The following is a 12,414-nucleotide window of genomic DNA, read 5'->3' as shown; positions in this document are numbered from 1 at the left end:
TTCAGCGCCAAGAAGAGAAGAGTTGTGTGATTTTATTTACCTGTAGAAATGTTGTTTGTGTGAACATAAGGCAGTAAACCTCTTCTGTAAATGGTCTCATAAACACGACAATATTCGGCTTCGTGAAAAAGCGAGTGCAGGCGTCTAGTAAAAAGAGCTCATGCACAGTTTTTGACTGCTTAACTCTCTTAACAGGCTTCTCTGTGGATCTGTCACAGCCTCCCCCTATGCCACAGTCTGGCCTGTGGTGTGATACATGAGACGGAGGGCAGTAAATCAGCAGATAGCAGGGGAAACTGTGCAGCTTGGATTGATCAGCCGTGTTATTTTCCCATCTGCTAACGGGGAAATGATTAGCCAGACATGATTGATTCAGGGTGTAATGGATTAGACCTGGCCTGCCTCCCGTGGCTCTACAAAATACCAACATGCCACGTGTGTTTGTTACACTGTCATAAAAGAGGCCTGTTATATAAGTTTCCTCCTTAACTTCTGACCTTCATGGAAACACAAAGGAGATTTTATAAAAGCTTGTTTGGCTGAGAATTTAAATAGTTTCCATCTTTAAAAAATTAAAAAAAAAATTGTTTTGTCATATCTTCCCACATCATCCTCTTCAGGATCCTGGTGGAGTTAGAACTAATCCCAGCGGTTGTCAGGTGTGCCACATGCTGAGCACTTGTACATGTGAGCTGAATATAGAAAACATTTCATAATTTCCATTAAGCAGAGAAGATATCTATTTTTTGGATCCATGTTGAAAGAGAAGCCGTTCAGTAAAGTTTCAGACGAGACTCCAGTGGAGTCTTAGCTTAATCTTCTTTGGTCTTTCTGGGTCCACAGCCCTGGAGTCTTACTGGGACGAGTTCCAGGGACCGTCTTTCATTCATAGTTCTAAACCATTCACTAATGTCAGCCCCTGATTCGTGATAAGTGTTTTTGTTAACTGTCTTTGTGCTTTTTGCACAGAAAGGAAAAATGGACATTTCTTTGCTCAACCCTTGAACCCTGGTCTACAACATGAGCCTCAGCTTTAACATTTCATTACTTTGAATGATGTCAGGGCCCGGATTACTTTGTCACTTTAGGGAAGAGCAGCCGACACAGACACAGACAACACTTGGATGACTTATTACTCTTGTTATGATCAAATATTCTTTATATCTCGTACACAATAGTTCTCTTTGTTGTTGTTGTGTTGTTTGCACATCCATTCATTTATTTATACTTTGACATATGAATGTATTTATGTGTGACTGCTCTGTCTGCTTTTAATTGCTCCCCGGGGACAAAAAGAACTTCTTTGAATTAAAACTGGATTGAAGTTTTTTTTTTGTTGTTGTTTTATTTTTGTGATTACACTAAAATAATGCAGGTTTCCTTTAAAAAAAGAAGTCGGCGTCTTAATATGTCAACTAAATTTAGACATTCAGCCTCTGAAACACCAGCTGGTTTTGCACGTTTTTGTGCAGACTGTGTTTGATAGTGTTAGCGTCTCCCAACACAGAAGTGTCTGAGAGCTTGTCATGGTCATTAGCTGCAGTCCACTCATGTGTCTGAGTGAGAGTGAAAGGCGTAAACATCCCACTTAGTCAGTGTTTGTTTTAATTGCAGAGTGTGTGTGTGTGTGTGTGTGTGTTTGCGGTGTGTAGCTGCATGTAGAGTTAAGTCTGTTTTTGCAGTTTTGTCGTATTTGTGTGTTCCTTTACTGCATATATGTTAGGTGTGTGTGTCCTCGTGCACATGGGTGGGTGTGTGTGTGTCTCCTCTTGCAGCAGAGGAACCATCAGCTCAGGTTTCGGTGCCGGGAACAACGTGCTGGCCATGGGGTGTACAGATTTTCTTCTCTGTGTGTGTGTCTGTGTGTATGTGTGTGTCCTTAGAAGCCTCCATGCATTCCTCCCATTCTCCACCTTTTGGGGAACACATATTAAGACACACAAAGACAGGGCTGAGCTGCAGTAAATCTCACATGTCTGCTCCGTGCTCACTGACCACTCTCTGGTGTCCACTGTCTACACAACATGTAATAATGTCCCACGGAGATGTTTAAGACAGAGTAGGAGACACTGTGTGTGGACCACATCTGAAGTCACCCTTATTTGATTTCATGGAAAAAATGACTCATTTTTTCCTATTAAAAAAATCTAACAACACATGAAACCCATTAATATATTTTTTTTTACGGTTGTTGTTTTACTAGAGAGCTGGGCGAGGAGACCATGACCCACTCCGCCAGCTCTGCCTCCAGCCTGGACAGCCACGCTCTGTCCGAGAGCTGCTGCCAGTCGCAGGGTGTGCGGTGGGAGGAGCAGCAGAAGGTGCTGGCCCTGGAGCAGTTGTGCGGCGTTTTTAGGGTGGACCTGGGTCACATGAGGTCACTGAGACTCTTCTTCAGGTCAGACATTGGTGTGAAGGGTCATCATAGGGTCACAAGGGGGTCACTACTCACTTCACTACTTTACTTTGTCTGCAAGGTGTCTTCAAGTCCAACTCAGGGTTACCTCACGTCACACTTTTTGTATCTGGTTTATTTATTTATTTATTTTCATTTAAAGTTAGATAACAACTTGAACTCTGTTCAAAGTTACAGATTGTTACAAGAGGTGATTTTAATAAACTTTATTTAGCAGCAGTCATATTGGCAGTTATCTGCCATATGAATATTTTCTTGTTATTTGAGTTATAATTTTGTCTGTGTTTTAGTATTTAAGTACCTTTCAGCTAAAGTTAAACTCTTTGGTTATTTTTGAATTCTCAATTTTCTTTATCAAAGTTTAAAGCTAAGCTTTAAAATGCATTAAGTGAAGAAAAAATGATCCAAAGATTTTTCTTTTTTGTAGCAGGCTTTTTACTATTTGTATTGTTTTCTCCTGTCGTCTAATTTCAAGGTATTAAATGCTTTTACTTAAAGGTTTAGACACATGTTTGTGGGCTGTAATATTTACAGTACACTAAAACAGTATTTATGATAGCTGCTATTGATTGTGTTGGCTGCAGTGATGATGCCTGTACCAGTGGCCAGCTGGTGATAGCGAGCAGAGAGAGCCAGTATAAAATCCTCCACTTCCACCATGCTGGACTGGATAAACTGGCTGAAGTCTTTCATCAGTGGAAATGCTGCAGGGAAACTCACCGCAAAGACCAGGTTGGATATCAAATTCTGAGTCCTGTTTGAGATCTTTCTTTTTTCTTTTTTGTTTAATCTGTTTCGTCTCTCTGTCTTTCAGGTGTCAGAGGAGAAATCCTGTATGCAGTTTTCCATTCAGAGACCCACACTGCCATCGACAGAAACACATCCAGAGGAGAGGCTTTATCGGCGGCTGGATGTCACCACTTGGCTGCACCATCTCAACCAGAACGGGCAGGTGGAGGAGGAGTATAAGCTACGGAAGGTAGGAATGTCACAGTGGGAATATCTTACCGCTTCTGAGAAGCGAGATTTTCAGTTCCAGTCCAGGGCCTTTGTTGTAGGAAGAATTGTCACAGTTAGAAAGAAAGTCCTGGACAGTGCAACATATGCTGTGGTTAGTCAGAGGCACTTGTCTGTAAAAAATAAACTAGTTAGCCTTTGGAACAACACAGTTTGTTCTCTTGATGGTCACAGGTGTTTTTTGTGTTTCTTTTCAGTCTGACTAATTAGAACTTATTTTAAAACTCCTCTCCATGAGGTGCTACTTTCGGTCTTACTCATCTTCTCCACGCTGTAAAAAAAAAAAAAAAAAAAGGCACTGGTGGTGGTCCACTCCAACCAGTGAGTCATAAAGCTTCTGTGGAATTGACTCAGATCAAGATATGCTGTCTCACTGAAATCACCCAGTGGTTGTTTGACTGTAACCATGATTTGCTTGTTGTCGAGTGTGCAGAGTGAATGCCGTTGATCTCTCTTAGTTTATTTTGCACAGCGTTTGGAAAATATAAAATGTATGCAACAAATACAAGAGCTGCGGGTACGTGAGGTGATAGTTGAACGCCTGTGGTTTTCGTCTCCCGCCTGCGTGTCCTCTCTTTGCCCACTCCCTCACTCCCTGTGGTGCTCACTGCACTTGTTTTGCCCTCTCCTCCCAAGGCCATCTTCTTCGGTGGTATTGACCCATCCATCCGCGGTGAGGTGTGGCCCTTCCTGCTGCACTACTACAGCTACGACTCCACTTCACAGGAGAGGGAGACGTGGAGACTGCAGAAACGAGGCCACTATCATGACATCCAGCAGAGAAGGTGAGGAACATATGTTCCTAACATCTGCCACAAAACAAAGACGAATGTAGTAAACACTATTTACAGAAAAAGTTAGTTACATTCCTAAAGATAGAAGAAAAGTGAAATCTGTAATATGGTGATTGGCTCCAACTAAAATTAACAGAGCAAGTAAAAAATAAATTTGTAGTTTAATGGCTTATAGTTATTTGCCAGATATTTTGTATACAAGTTAATAAATGGTAGTGGTGCTAACAGGCCAACACTTATTTTGCCGCATTCAAGTTAAAAATCTAAATACATTTTTTTTGACAGTATATTTCAGAATCTAGTAAAAAATTTTAGCAAAAAAAAGTAAGTTGTTCACTTCCTGTCCTTTTGTCCTGCCGTAAAGTTTGAAGAACATTGGCAAAGGATAGATTTTAGTACCGTTTTGTTGGGTTCTTGGAACGTCTCCTATCTTTCGTAAACAGGGAGTTCACAGAATGTGAATCAATTTAACCAAAGAGGAAGAGCAGTGTTCTTGACACGGTGAAAAAGCTGATAAACTGTCACACGGCCGCAGCCCAGGCTGCCAAACGCGCAGTCAGTCAAACATTAAACCACATGTGAGTCCATGGTGGGGTTTCATCGCAGACATGCAGCAATCAATAGGCACAATCAGGGAGGTGTAAAAGGGAGGTGCCGGGTGTGAAATAAAATGTCTCTGGAGAAATAACATGTCAGTGCTCATCAGATCATGCTCTCATCAGACGCAGCTCTAGTGCACACAGATGAGCACATGCACACGTGTCGCACTCATAAAGCCCTCATACACTGTAACACCACCAGCTAAAAGGCGTGTACTCACACACACACGCTGCAACACGTGGTGTGGTGAACATGATAATTGCCACTGCTTTCATCTGGGTGGAGCACGAACATTTAAAGGTTTTACCTTCAAAGTTATATATTTTTTTTGGACACGGGCAGCTTCCAGCATCGCTGGTTAATCATTAGCACCAAGATTACATGTCTGTGGTTTTTACTCCTCGTCTCCTAACCACACGTCACTCCCTCCGCTGCACTAGAGTAGAGAGCAGCTGTGATGAGGGCTTGTAACAGAATCAAAGATTTGAGTGCTGCAGGTGTGAACCAGAAGAAAAAAAGTGATGGAAAAAAAACTGTTTATTTGAAGCTGTCATCTTGTTTTTATCACCTCTGTTTTTATAGATGTTTAATGGTTTCTTTATTTTATTTATCAGTTGTGCTGGCATACATCAGGGGAATTTGAATAAAGAGGACAACCAGATAATAAGCAAGTCACTTTCACATGGAGGTTGTTGGTGTGATCCCCACTTTCAGTTGTCTATATTCTAAGGTCATCTTGGGAATAATTTAATTTAAAAAATGAAGGAACCACAATTTTGCTACTAAGACTACCAATGATAATATTAATAGTGATTGTCTAATATATAGGTCTTGTATGTTATTATTATTATTAAAAGCATCCTAAATAAAAGCCTTTTCTATCCAAAGGTCAGACATGCAGTTTTACCTCATCAGCAGATCATTTCTGATTCCAGTTTTCCTTGTGTTCCCTTTTTCATAGCTGATCAGCTGTATAGATATCTTTTTATTGCCCGTGTAAAAAGTTTTATTGACATTTTTGAACATTTACAGAATGTACGTTCCATCTTGTGTTAGCACAGGCACTCTGGCCTGATTTTGTTGTTTTGGATTTTTATCAGCAATATTAGCAATATATAATTTTTCTATTTATTTTTTTGCCCTGCAAAATTTGAACCTTTGGTGTTTTTTGGTTATTAATTCAAGTTTCACGTTCACTCACAGTTTGGTACATTTTCTCCTCCGTGGTCTGACTGACAATACTTTTATTATGCAGTTAATAAGTATATTTAATTGCAGTGGATTTTTATGACACCTCGTTACAGTCTATACTATCACAGCAGGAGCATTTGACCCTTGGGTATATTTACATTATCATATCTTTCTCCCTGGGTTAGGTGCTTGTTATACAAGTTTTATGGTTTATTTTTATAGCCTGTTGTGCTTTTCCTGTTCATTTTGGTGCTTTAAAAAAAAAAAAAATCCTGTGGAGAGACAAATCACAGAGGAGCTTAGCCTGTCTGACGCTCTGTTGCTAGAGTAACAAATTAGCATAACCCTGGGGCAGGCGGTGTTTTTGCTGTAATAATGCTTTAATATTTAATATTGTTATATGATCCTACGTGTGTTGTGGCTGAACCCTCTCAGCCTCAGAAACATAAAGTGTTGAAAACACACAGTGAACTCCAGAGCAGAAACCTCCAGAGGGAGCAAGGCGGGAGAAAGCGGCGGCCAATGACACAAACACACCACAGTGAAACTAAACAGTTGCGTGGCATTGCATCAGGTGTGTGCTTATTATTCCTGTTGGGGCCGCGTGGAAAACAAACAGTGTTAATTAAATCCCCTCTGCTTGTTAGGACTTGAGTACATTAGTGCCGAGCCCAGAGCACATGGCTAATATAGTGGCTAACATTTAGAGGGACGGCTGGGGGTTTATGGCAGTGCTGTTGTATTCATAGACCTTCAGTGTCACTGCCCACGCAGTAGTAACATTCAGGGTGGACGTCTATATTTTTTTATGTTTAAAATAAGAAAACAGCTGCATTTTTTTTAAACATTTATTTTCTGTCCTTTACTCACATCCTGTCTCGTTTACATGTATTCTTTGGTTCAGGTTGTCAATGAGTCCAGAGGAGCACAGTGAGTTCTGGAGGAAGGTCCAGTTCACTGTAGACAAAGATGTGGTGAGAACAGATCGCAGCAACCTCTTCTTCAGAGGAGAGAACAACCCCAACGTGGAGATCATGAGGTCAGACGTTCTTATCGTTTTCTGTTACCCCCTCGCCCCCACAACCACCTCACCCTTCACTTTTAATGTTTCTTTTTGGCCTTTTCCTCTGTTACTTTCTCTCACTCATCCTTATCATTGCATTGCTTCGGCCCAATGCACAGACATGTACCTATTCATTTCATATTCCAAACTCTTGGGGGCCGGGGGACTTAAATGAGATTTCATGCTTTATTGACTTGGACTGAGCCTGCAGAGGTCTTTGATGCATACACAGAGCTAATAGCTTTCCAAACGAGCAGCAGGAGGATTTAAACACTCTTCTTATTTTAGGGGCTGTTAATGAGGCTGTTTGTATTTGTCAAGGTTTTTTATTCCTCCTCTCTTTAAGAGATGACCAACAGTCTATACTGTTGGCTGTAGTAGTATTATTAAACAGAAAAATACATTTGTTTCGTTCTGTAAAAACAAAGACAAAAAAATGAAAGAAATCATTTTAATAATTTTGTGCCTTAATTGAAGTGCACCAGTGCCCCCTAGAGGGGGTGCTCCTCACACTTCAAAAACTGCTGGTGAAGATGATATATAAAAAATGGCTCCAATCATTTATTTATCCACTAAGGAGATTTTTTTTTTTACCCGTGGATTTGTCTTTTTATCTTTCTCTAAATAGAATTTTAATTTCCAAATCTCGCCGTCATATCAAGTTCACTTCAACAACACTTTACAACTTAATCTCTTCATCATCCTTGACTGCACATGTTGATTTAATCTCGCTGCCCCAACAACATTCTGCTTGTTCCGCACATTCCACCGCATGTTGCCTGGTCATCACCACAAACAGTATCGCGCTTTCTCGTCCACACCCTTGTCTTATGACACGTTATGTACTGTAGCTCACTACTGCTTACTTCAACTTCTGCTTTATTTCCTCGTCTTTTTTGAATGCCACTTGCCAATACTCAATGACAGACAGAACTTTCCTTCTAGGTAGGGACCATGTATATGAGAAAGAACAGGGGGGAAAAAGCAGATCATTAATTATCTCCGTAGTTACCAGGCTGGTTGGCATAGCAACCCTTAGGCAGGACTCCTGGTGTTTTTCTGGGCATTAGCAGCAGAGCGTTTGGGTGGGGGCTGACTTTTTCAGTGGTCTGGCTGAGCCCCGGGGTCGGGAACATTTTTATACAGGAGATTTAAAAATGTTTAAGATGTTTTATTGCCCTGTCATGTCCGTGCCTTTCAAAATGTTAACCTCAGCACTAAGATGACCCTGGCTGTTCTCGCCCCAGGCGGATTCTGCTCAACTATGCAGTCTTTAATCCAGACATGGGCTACTGCCAGGGCATGTCTGACCTGGTGGCCCCCCTGCTCACGGAGATCCAGGATGAAAGCGACACCTTCTGGTGCTTTGTCGGCCTAATGGAGAACACCATCTTCATCAGCTCACCTCGGGATGAGGACATGGAGAGGCAGCTGGTAGAAAGAGTCTGTGTGTGTGTGTGTGTGTGTGTGTTTGATTGGCTAAATGTCACACTCTGTCTGACATTTAGACATGAGGAAAAAGTTCCTGCTTTGCTCACAGTTACAGTGAGTTGTACTGTATGAATTTGTGGGTTTATGTTCACACCGTTGTATGAACTCTTGCCTTTTATCCAAATACTGATGAGATTAAATGTCAAAACTAGTGGTGGTAAAAAAAGAGATTAAAAAAAAAAAGAGATTAAATGTCAAAACTAGTGGTGGTAAAAAAAGATCTTAGACTGCTTAACGCAGTTACTGTGTGATCCAGCAGAGGGCACATTTTATCACAGCGCCTCATAAAAGACAAGTAATGCTGGTTAGTTTTGCTGTTAGCAAGCAAGAAAAAAATACAAAATACACAAAGAGCAGTCACCACACAGTTGTAGTGACCGGTTTAAACTAATAGAGTCGATGGATGTGTATATTTTAATTGTTAAATATTTTTAAGTTTTCTTTGAGACGTTGTGATTATCTAAATATTGTGCAGCCAAACACTAACTTCAGTATGCAGTACTTATATATCACAGAGTAAATGTTTGGGTGTGTCAGTACGATGCTCTGTGCCCACACCCAGATGTACCTGCGGGAGCTGCTGCGTCTCATGCTGCCCCGCTTTCACCAGCACCTGACCGTGCTGGGAGAAGATGGTCTGCAGCTGCTCTTCTGCCACCGCTGGATTCTGCTCTGTTTTAAACGAGAGTTTCCTGACACGGAGGCTCTGCGTATGTGGGAGGCCTGCTGGGCTCACTACCAGGTCAGGCCAAAGTCCAGCACTCTCTGCTACACTGGTTTAAAAAGAAAAAAATGATATACCAATACATGTGGGTGTAGTCTGTGATTTGAATTGCACTTGAAAATAGAGCGGTTAATCACCAGTGATTAGATTCTATTTTAAGATTACAATTAATGTAGATATGACAATGTGACAGTGTTGTTGTTGGTGACATTAGAAGACGTTAATAAACAAAACGTGACGCCTCAGTCGTGTTTGTCACAGTAGGAGCTCAGTGTGTGAGTCTGCTGCCACTCTGAGTGCATAGTGTTGCTATTGAAAAAATCTATAGTTTATGCACATTACATTATGATGTTAAGGAGACATGAGAGAAGAAAACAATTGTATTATGTACATCATTATGCCTCACCAATGTCCTATATCCAGGTGTCTGTAGAGAATGGGACAAGTTCATGACCCACTTTAGTCCATGTGGTTAATGCAGAACAATTACGTGCCAGTGATGTGTTTTAAACTGCTCTCTGCATCAACTGGTGTTGGATAAAAAATAAAAATAAATGACTACAGCCGACTGACCAGCTGCTTTGGTGAAACATTTTTCCTCAGTATTTAAGGCCTCCCTCCATTTTCCTTTCCTCTTCCTCACAGACGGACTATTTCCACCTGTTCCTGTGTGTGGCCATCATCGTTCTCTACGGGGAGGATGTGACGGAGCAGCAGCTCGCCACCGACCAAATGCTGCTTCATTTTAGCAACCTCTCCATGCACATGAACGGAGAACTTGTGCTGCGTAAGGTATCACCAAACAATTCCTGTTTTTTTTTATTATTTTGTTTTTTTTCCTCCCTTGTTAGTGAATAATTTACGCTCGGTGCCTCCTCGGAGGCAGATGAGTACCTGTACTTAAAACAATAGAATAATCAGTGCTTTATGCGTATGATCATACGACACTTGGTGTCCAGAGCTGCAGCACAGCAGCAGTGATTTACAGTGACCGGTCCACAGTGGCCTTGAGCTGCTGCCATGAGATGCAGAGGATTTATGATGTGCATCCTGGCTATTGTGTCTGTGCCTGCATCCTCATGTTTATGGATGTTGTGTTGGTACTGCTGCACAGCAGAGGCAGAGAGTTTGTGTTAGCATGCAGAACACATAACTCCCTTTTTTGGTTGTTGTTGTTGCCTGATATTTGCATCTAGAGTTTCAGGACCAGCCAGAGCAGCTTTAAGGTGATGGTGACCTTAACTTCTGTTTTTCTTATTAATATATGAGTCAAACATTTTAAAGGAAATGTATTTATGAAAATCACAAAAATATTTCAGGCTTTCATATCAAAATCTAATTTTCTTCCCTTAAATTTTTTTTGTTTTTTTTGTTTCAGTTATATGTTTTAATTTGTTGTCGATCCAAAGCTCCTCTGAGTTTTTTTCCACTGAGCATTTTCAGGACAAACTGCCATTGTCGTCCTGCTCTCCCAGGCCCGCAGCCTTCTCTACCAATTCCGTCTCCTACCCAGGATTCCGTGCAGCTTACACGACCTCTGTAAACTGTGTGGTCCGGGGATGTGGGACAGCCGCTACATCCCCACCGTGGAGTGTTCAGGAGAACACCCGGACTCTCAGAGCTGCCCCTATGGAGGCATGTCCACCCCTCAGCCGTCCTCCCCCTCACCGTCATCCACACCCTCACCTTCACCAAAGCCCATTCCCACGTCTCTGGTGGAGGGCAAGAAAGGATCCAAAGCCAGGGATATTTTCACCTTCCGTAAACACACCTGAGCAGGATCTCAGCAGGATTTTGTGCTTGAGGAGTCCTCTGACCTCTCAGTCCACTGTTACTGCTTCCTGCGTCTTGGGATGATTTTTCACACTTGAACCAATCCTTTGGTGCATTGTGAGACAGTCCCATTTTTTAACCATAGTGTTACTTCAGACATTTGACTGAACCTGTCGCGAGGATCACGATGAGAAGCTGTTTTTTTTTTCTGCGGGCAGAGCAGACAATCACCGGCCGCCGTGGAGCCTCTTCGGGTTTTTCGTCTGCTGCTGGTCTGGCTGGCATTCCCGCGTGGGCTTTGTGGGCAGGGGTCACACAAGGGTCCCAGGCGGCCAGCTCGACTCCAAAACCACGGGTCAAACGCAACTAAAAGATCCTTTCATAAGACTTGAACTGGAACTGTAAAAAATGTTACTGTGTTCTCACAATGGGATGTTTGTTTTCATATCAAACTCTATGAGCATTCCTGGTGTTTGAACCAGAGCATTTTTTACAGGGAGAAATTTGAAAAAAACAAAAAAATAACCAAAACGCTTGTTTTAGGTTCATTAGAAATTGCTGGTACATTTCAGTTTTAAATTTTTATTAAAAATGTTTTTTTTTCAATTTCCAACAGGATGTTTGCCTTTAAATCGATGGTTAAAAGATATTTAGCAATATTATATCCCTGCATGAGAGTTTCTGTCCGTATAGAGGCGACAATATATCTGTTAGAAAGTCCAACTGAGACAGAAATACATTTACATGTGGACACATTGACGGGGTCCGCACATTTCATCATCCCAATGTGATGGAAATCACTCTGTGGTTTATTTTTATCTGTTAAAGTGGCAGGGTTTTTTTTTTCTCTGACAAACAGCAGGAAGCTGACCATATGCTCTTCTTCTGATAAACTCATATGCAGAATCACTTTTAATGTCTATGAAAACAAAGGAGAGTCTGTCACAGTGAGCACAGACCAGGTTTGTTTTTTGTCGTTTTTTGAGGACATTCTGTTTTACTTGAAAATTTTCCTTTTTAAAAAAAAATCATTTCTAAGCAGGGTATTGAAAAAATCGTAAACACAGTGTTGTTTTGTTTCCTCTCTCACTCTCTTACCAGGAAAATGAATGATGAGCAACTATGAACACTTAAAGTCCACAGGAATGTATCTGTTTTCTGTGTCTTTTTCACTTCTAGGGAAGCGAGAAACACTGCTTGTGCGAATGTATGTGTGTGTGTATAAACTGGAGTGACCTCTAAACATCTGGTAATGAGTTGGAGAGCAGGCGTAGAAGGCCTCCCCTCTGACCAGTCTCTTTAATTATAGCAGTCATCATGGTTGAGACGCAGGGAGAGGAATGAA

General features: G+C 41.5%; 1 protein-coding gene across 5 annotated transcripts in view; it reads left to right on the top strand.

Annotated features, from left to right (window-relative positions):
• tbc1d16 (TBC1 domain family, member 16) overlaps positions 1-12,414 on the top strand; it is a 44,415-nt gene that overhangs the window by 8,360 nt on the left and 23,641 nt on the right. For 3 of the 5 annotated variants that reach the window (XR_003052516.1, XR_003052515.1, XM_017040530.2), the window contains exons 5-12: positions 2,204-2,398; positions 3,001-3,148; positions 3,231-3,395; positions 4,070-4,218; positions 6,923-7,057; positions 8,329-8,515; positions 9,135-9,314; positions 9,942-10,088. Coding sequence is in view for 3 of the 5 variants with exons in the window: in XM_017040530.2 (XP_016896019.1) it covers positions 2,204-2,398; positions 3,001-3,148; positions 3,231-3,395; positions 4,070-4,218; positions 6,923-7,057; positions 8,329-8,515; positions 9,135-9,314; positions 9,942-10,088 (1,306 nt within the window). In the remaining 2 variants the exon portion in view is untranslated. Of the gene's footprint in view, positions 1-2,203; positions 2,399-3,000; positions 3,149-3,230; positions 3,396-4,069; positions 4,219-6,922; positions 7,058-8,328; positions 8,516-9,134; positions 9,315-9,941; positions 10,089-10,771; positions 12,409-12,414 lie in introns of those variants that run through there. The other 2 variants (XM_008329890.3, XM_008329888.3) reach the window with 1 other exon arrangement.

Source organism: Cynoglossus semilaevis, chromosome 17 (genome assembly GCF_000523025.1).
Source record: "Cynoglossus semilaevis isolate Cse_v1.0 chromosome 17, Cse_v1.0, whole genome shotgun sequence".
NCBI classification, from domain to species: Eukaryota; Metazoa; Chordata; class Actinopteri; order Pleuronectiformes; family Cynoglossidae; genus Cynoglossus; species Cynoglossus semilaevis.
This window is presented reverse-complemented; position numbering and strand designations above follow the sequence as displayed.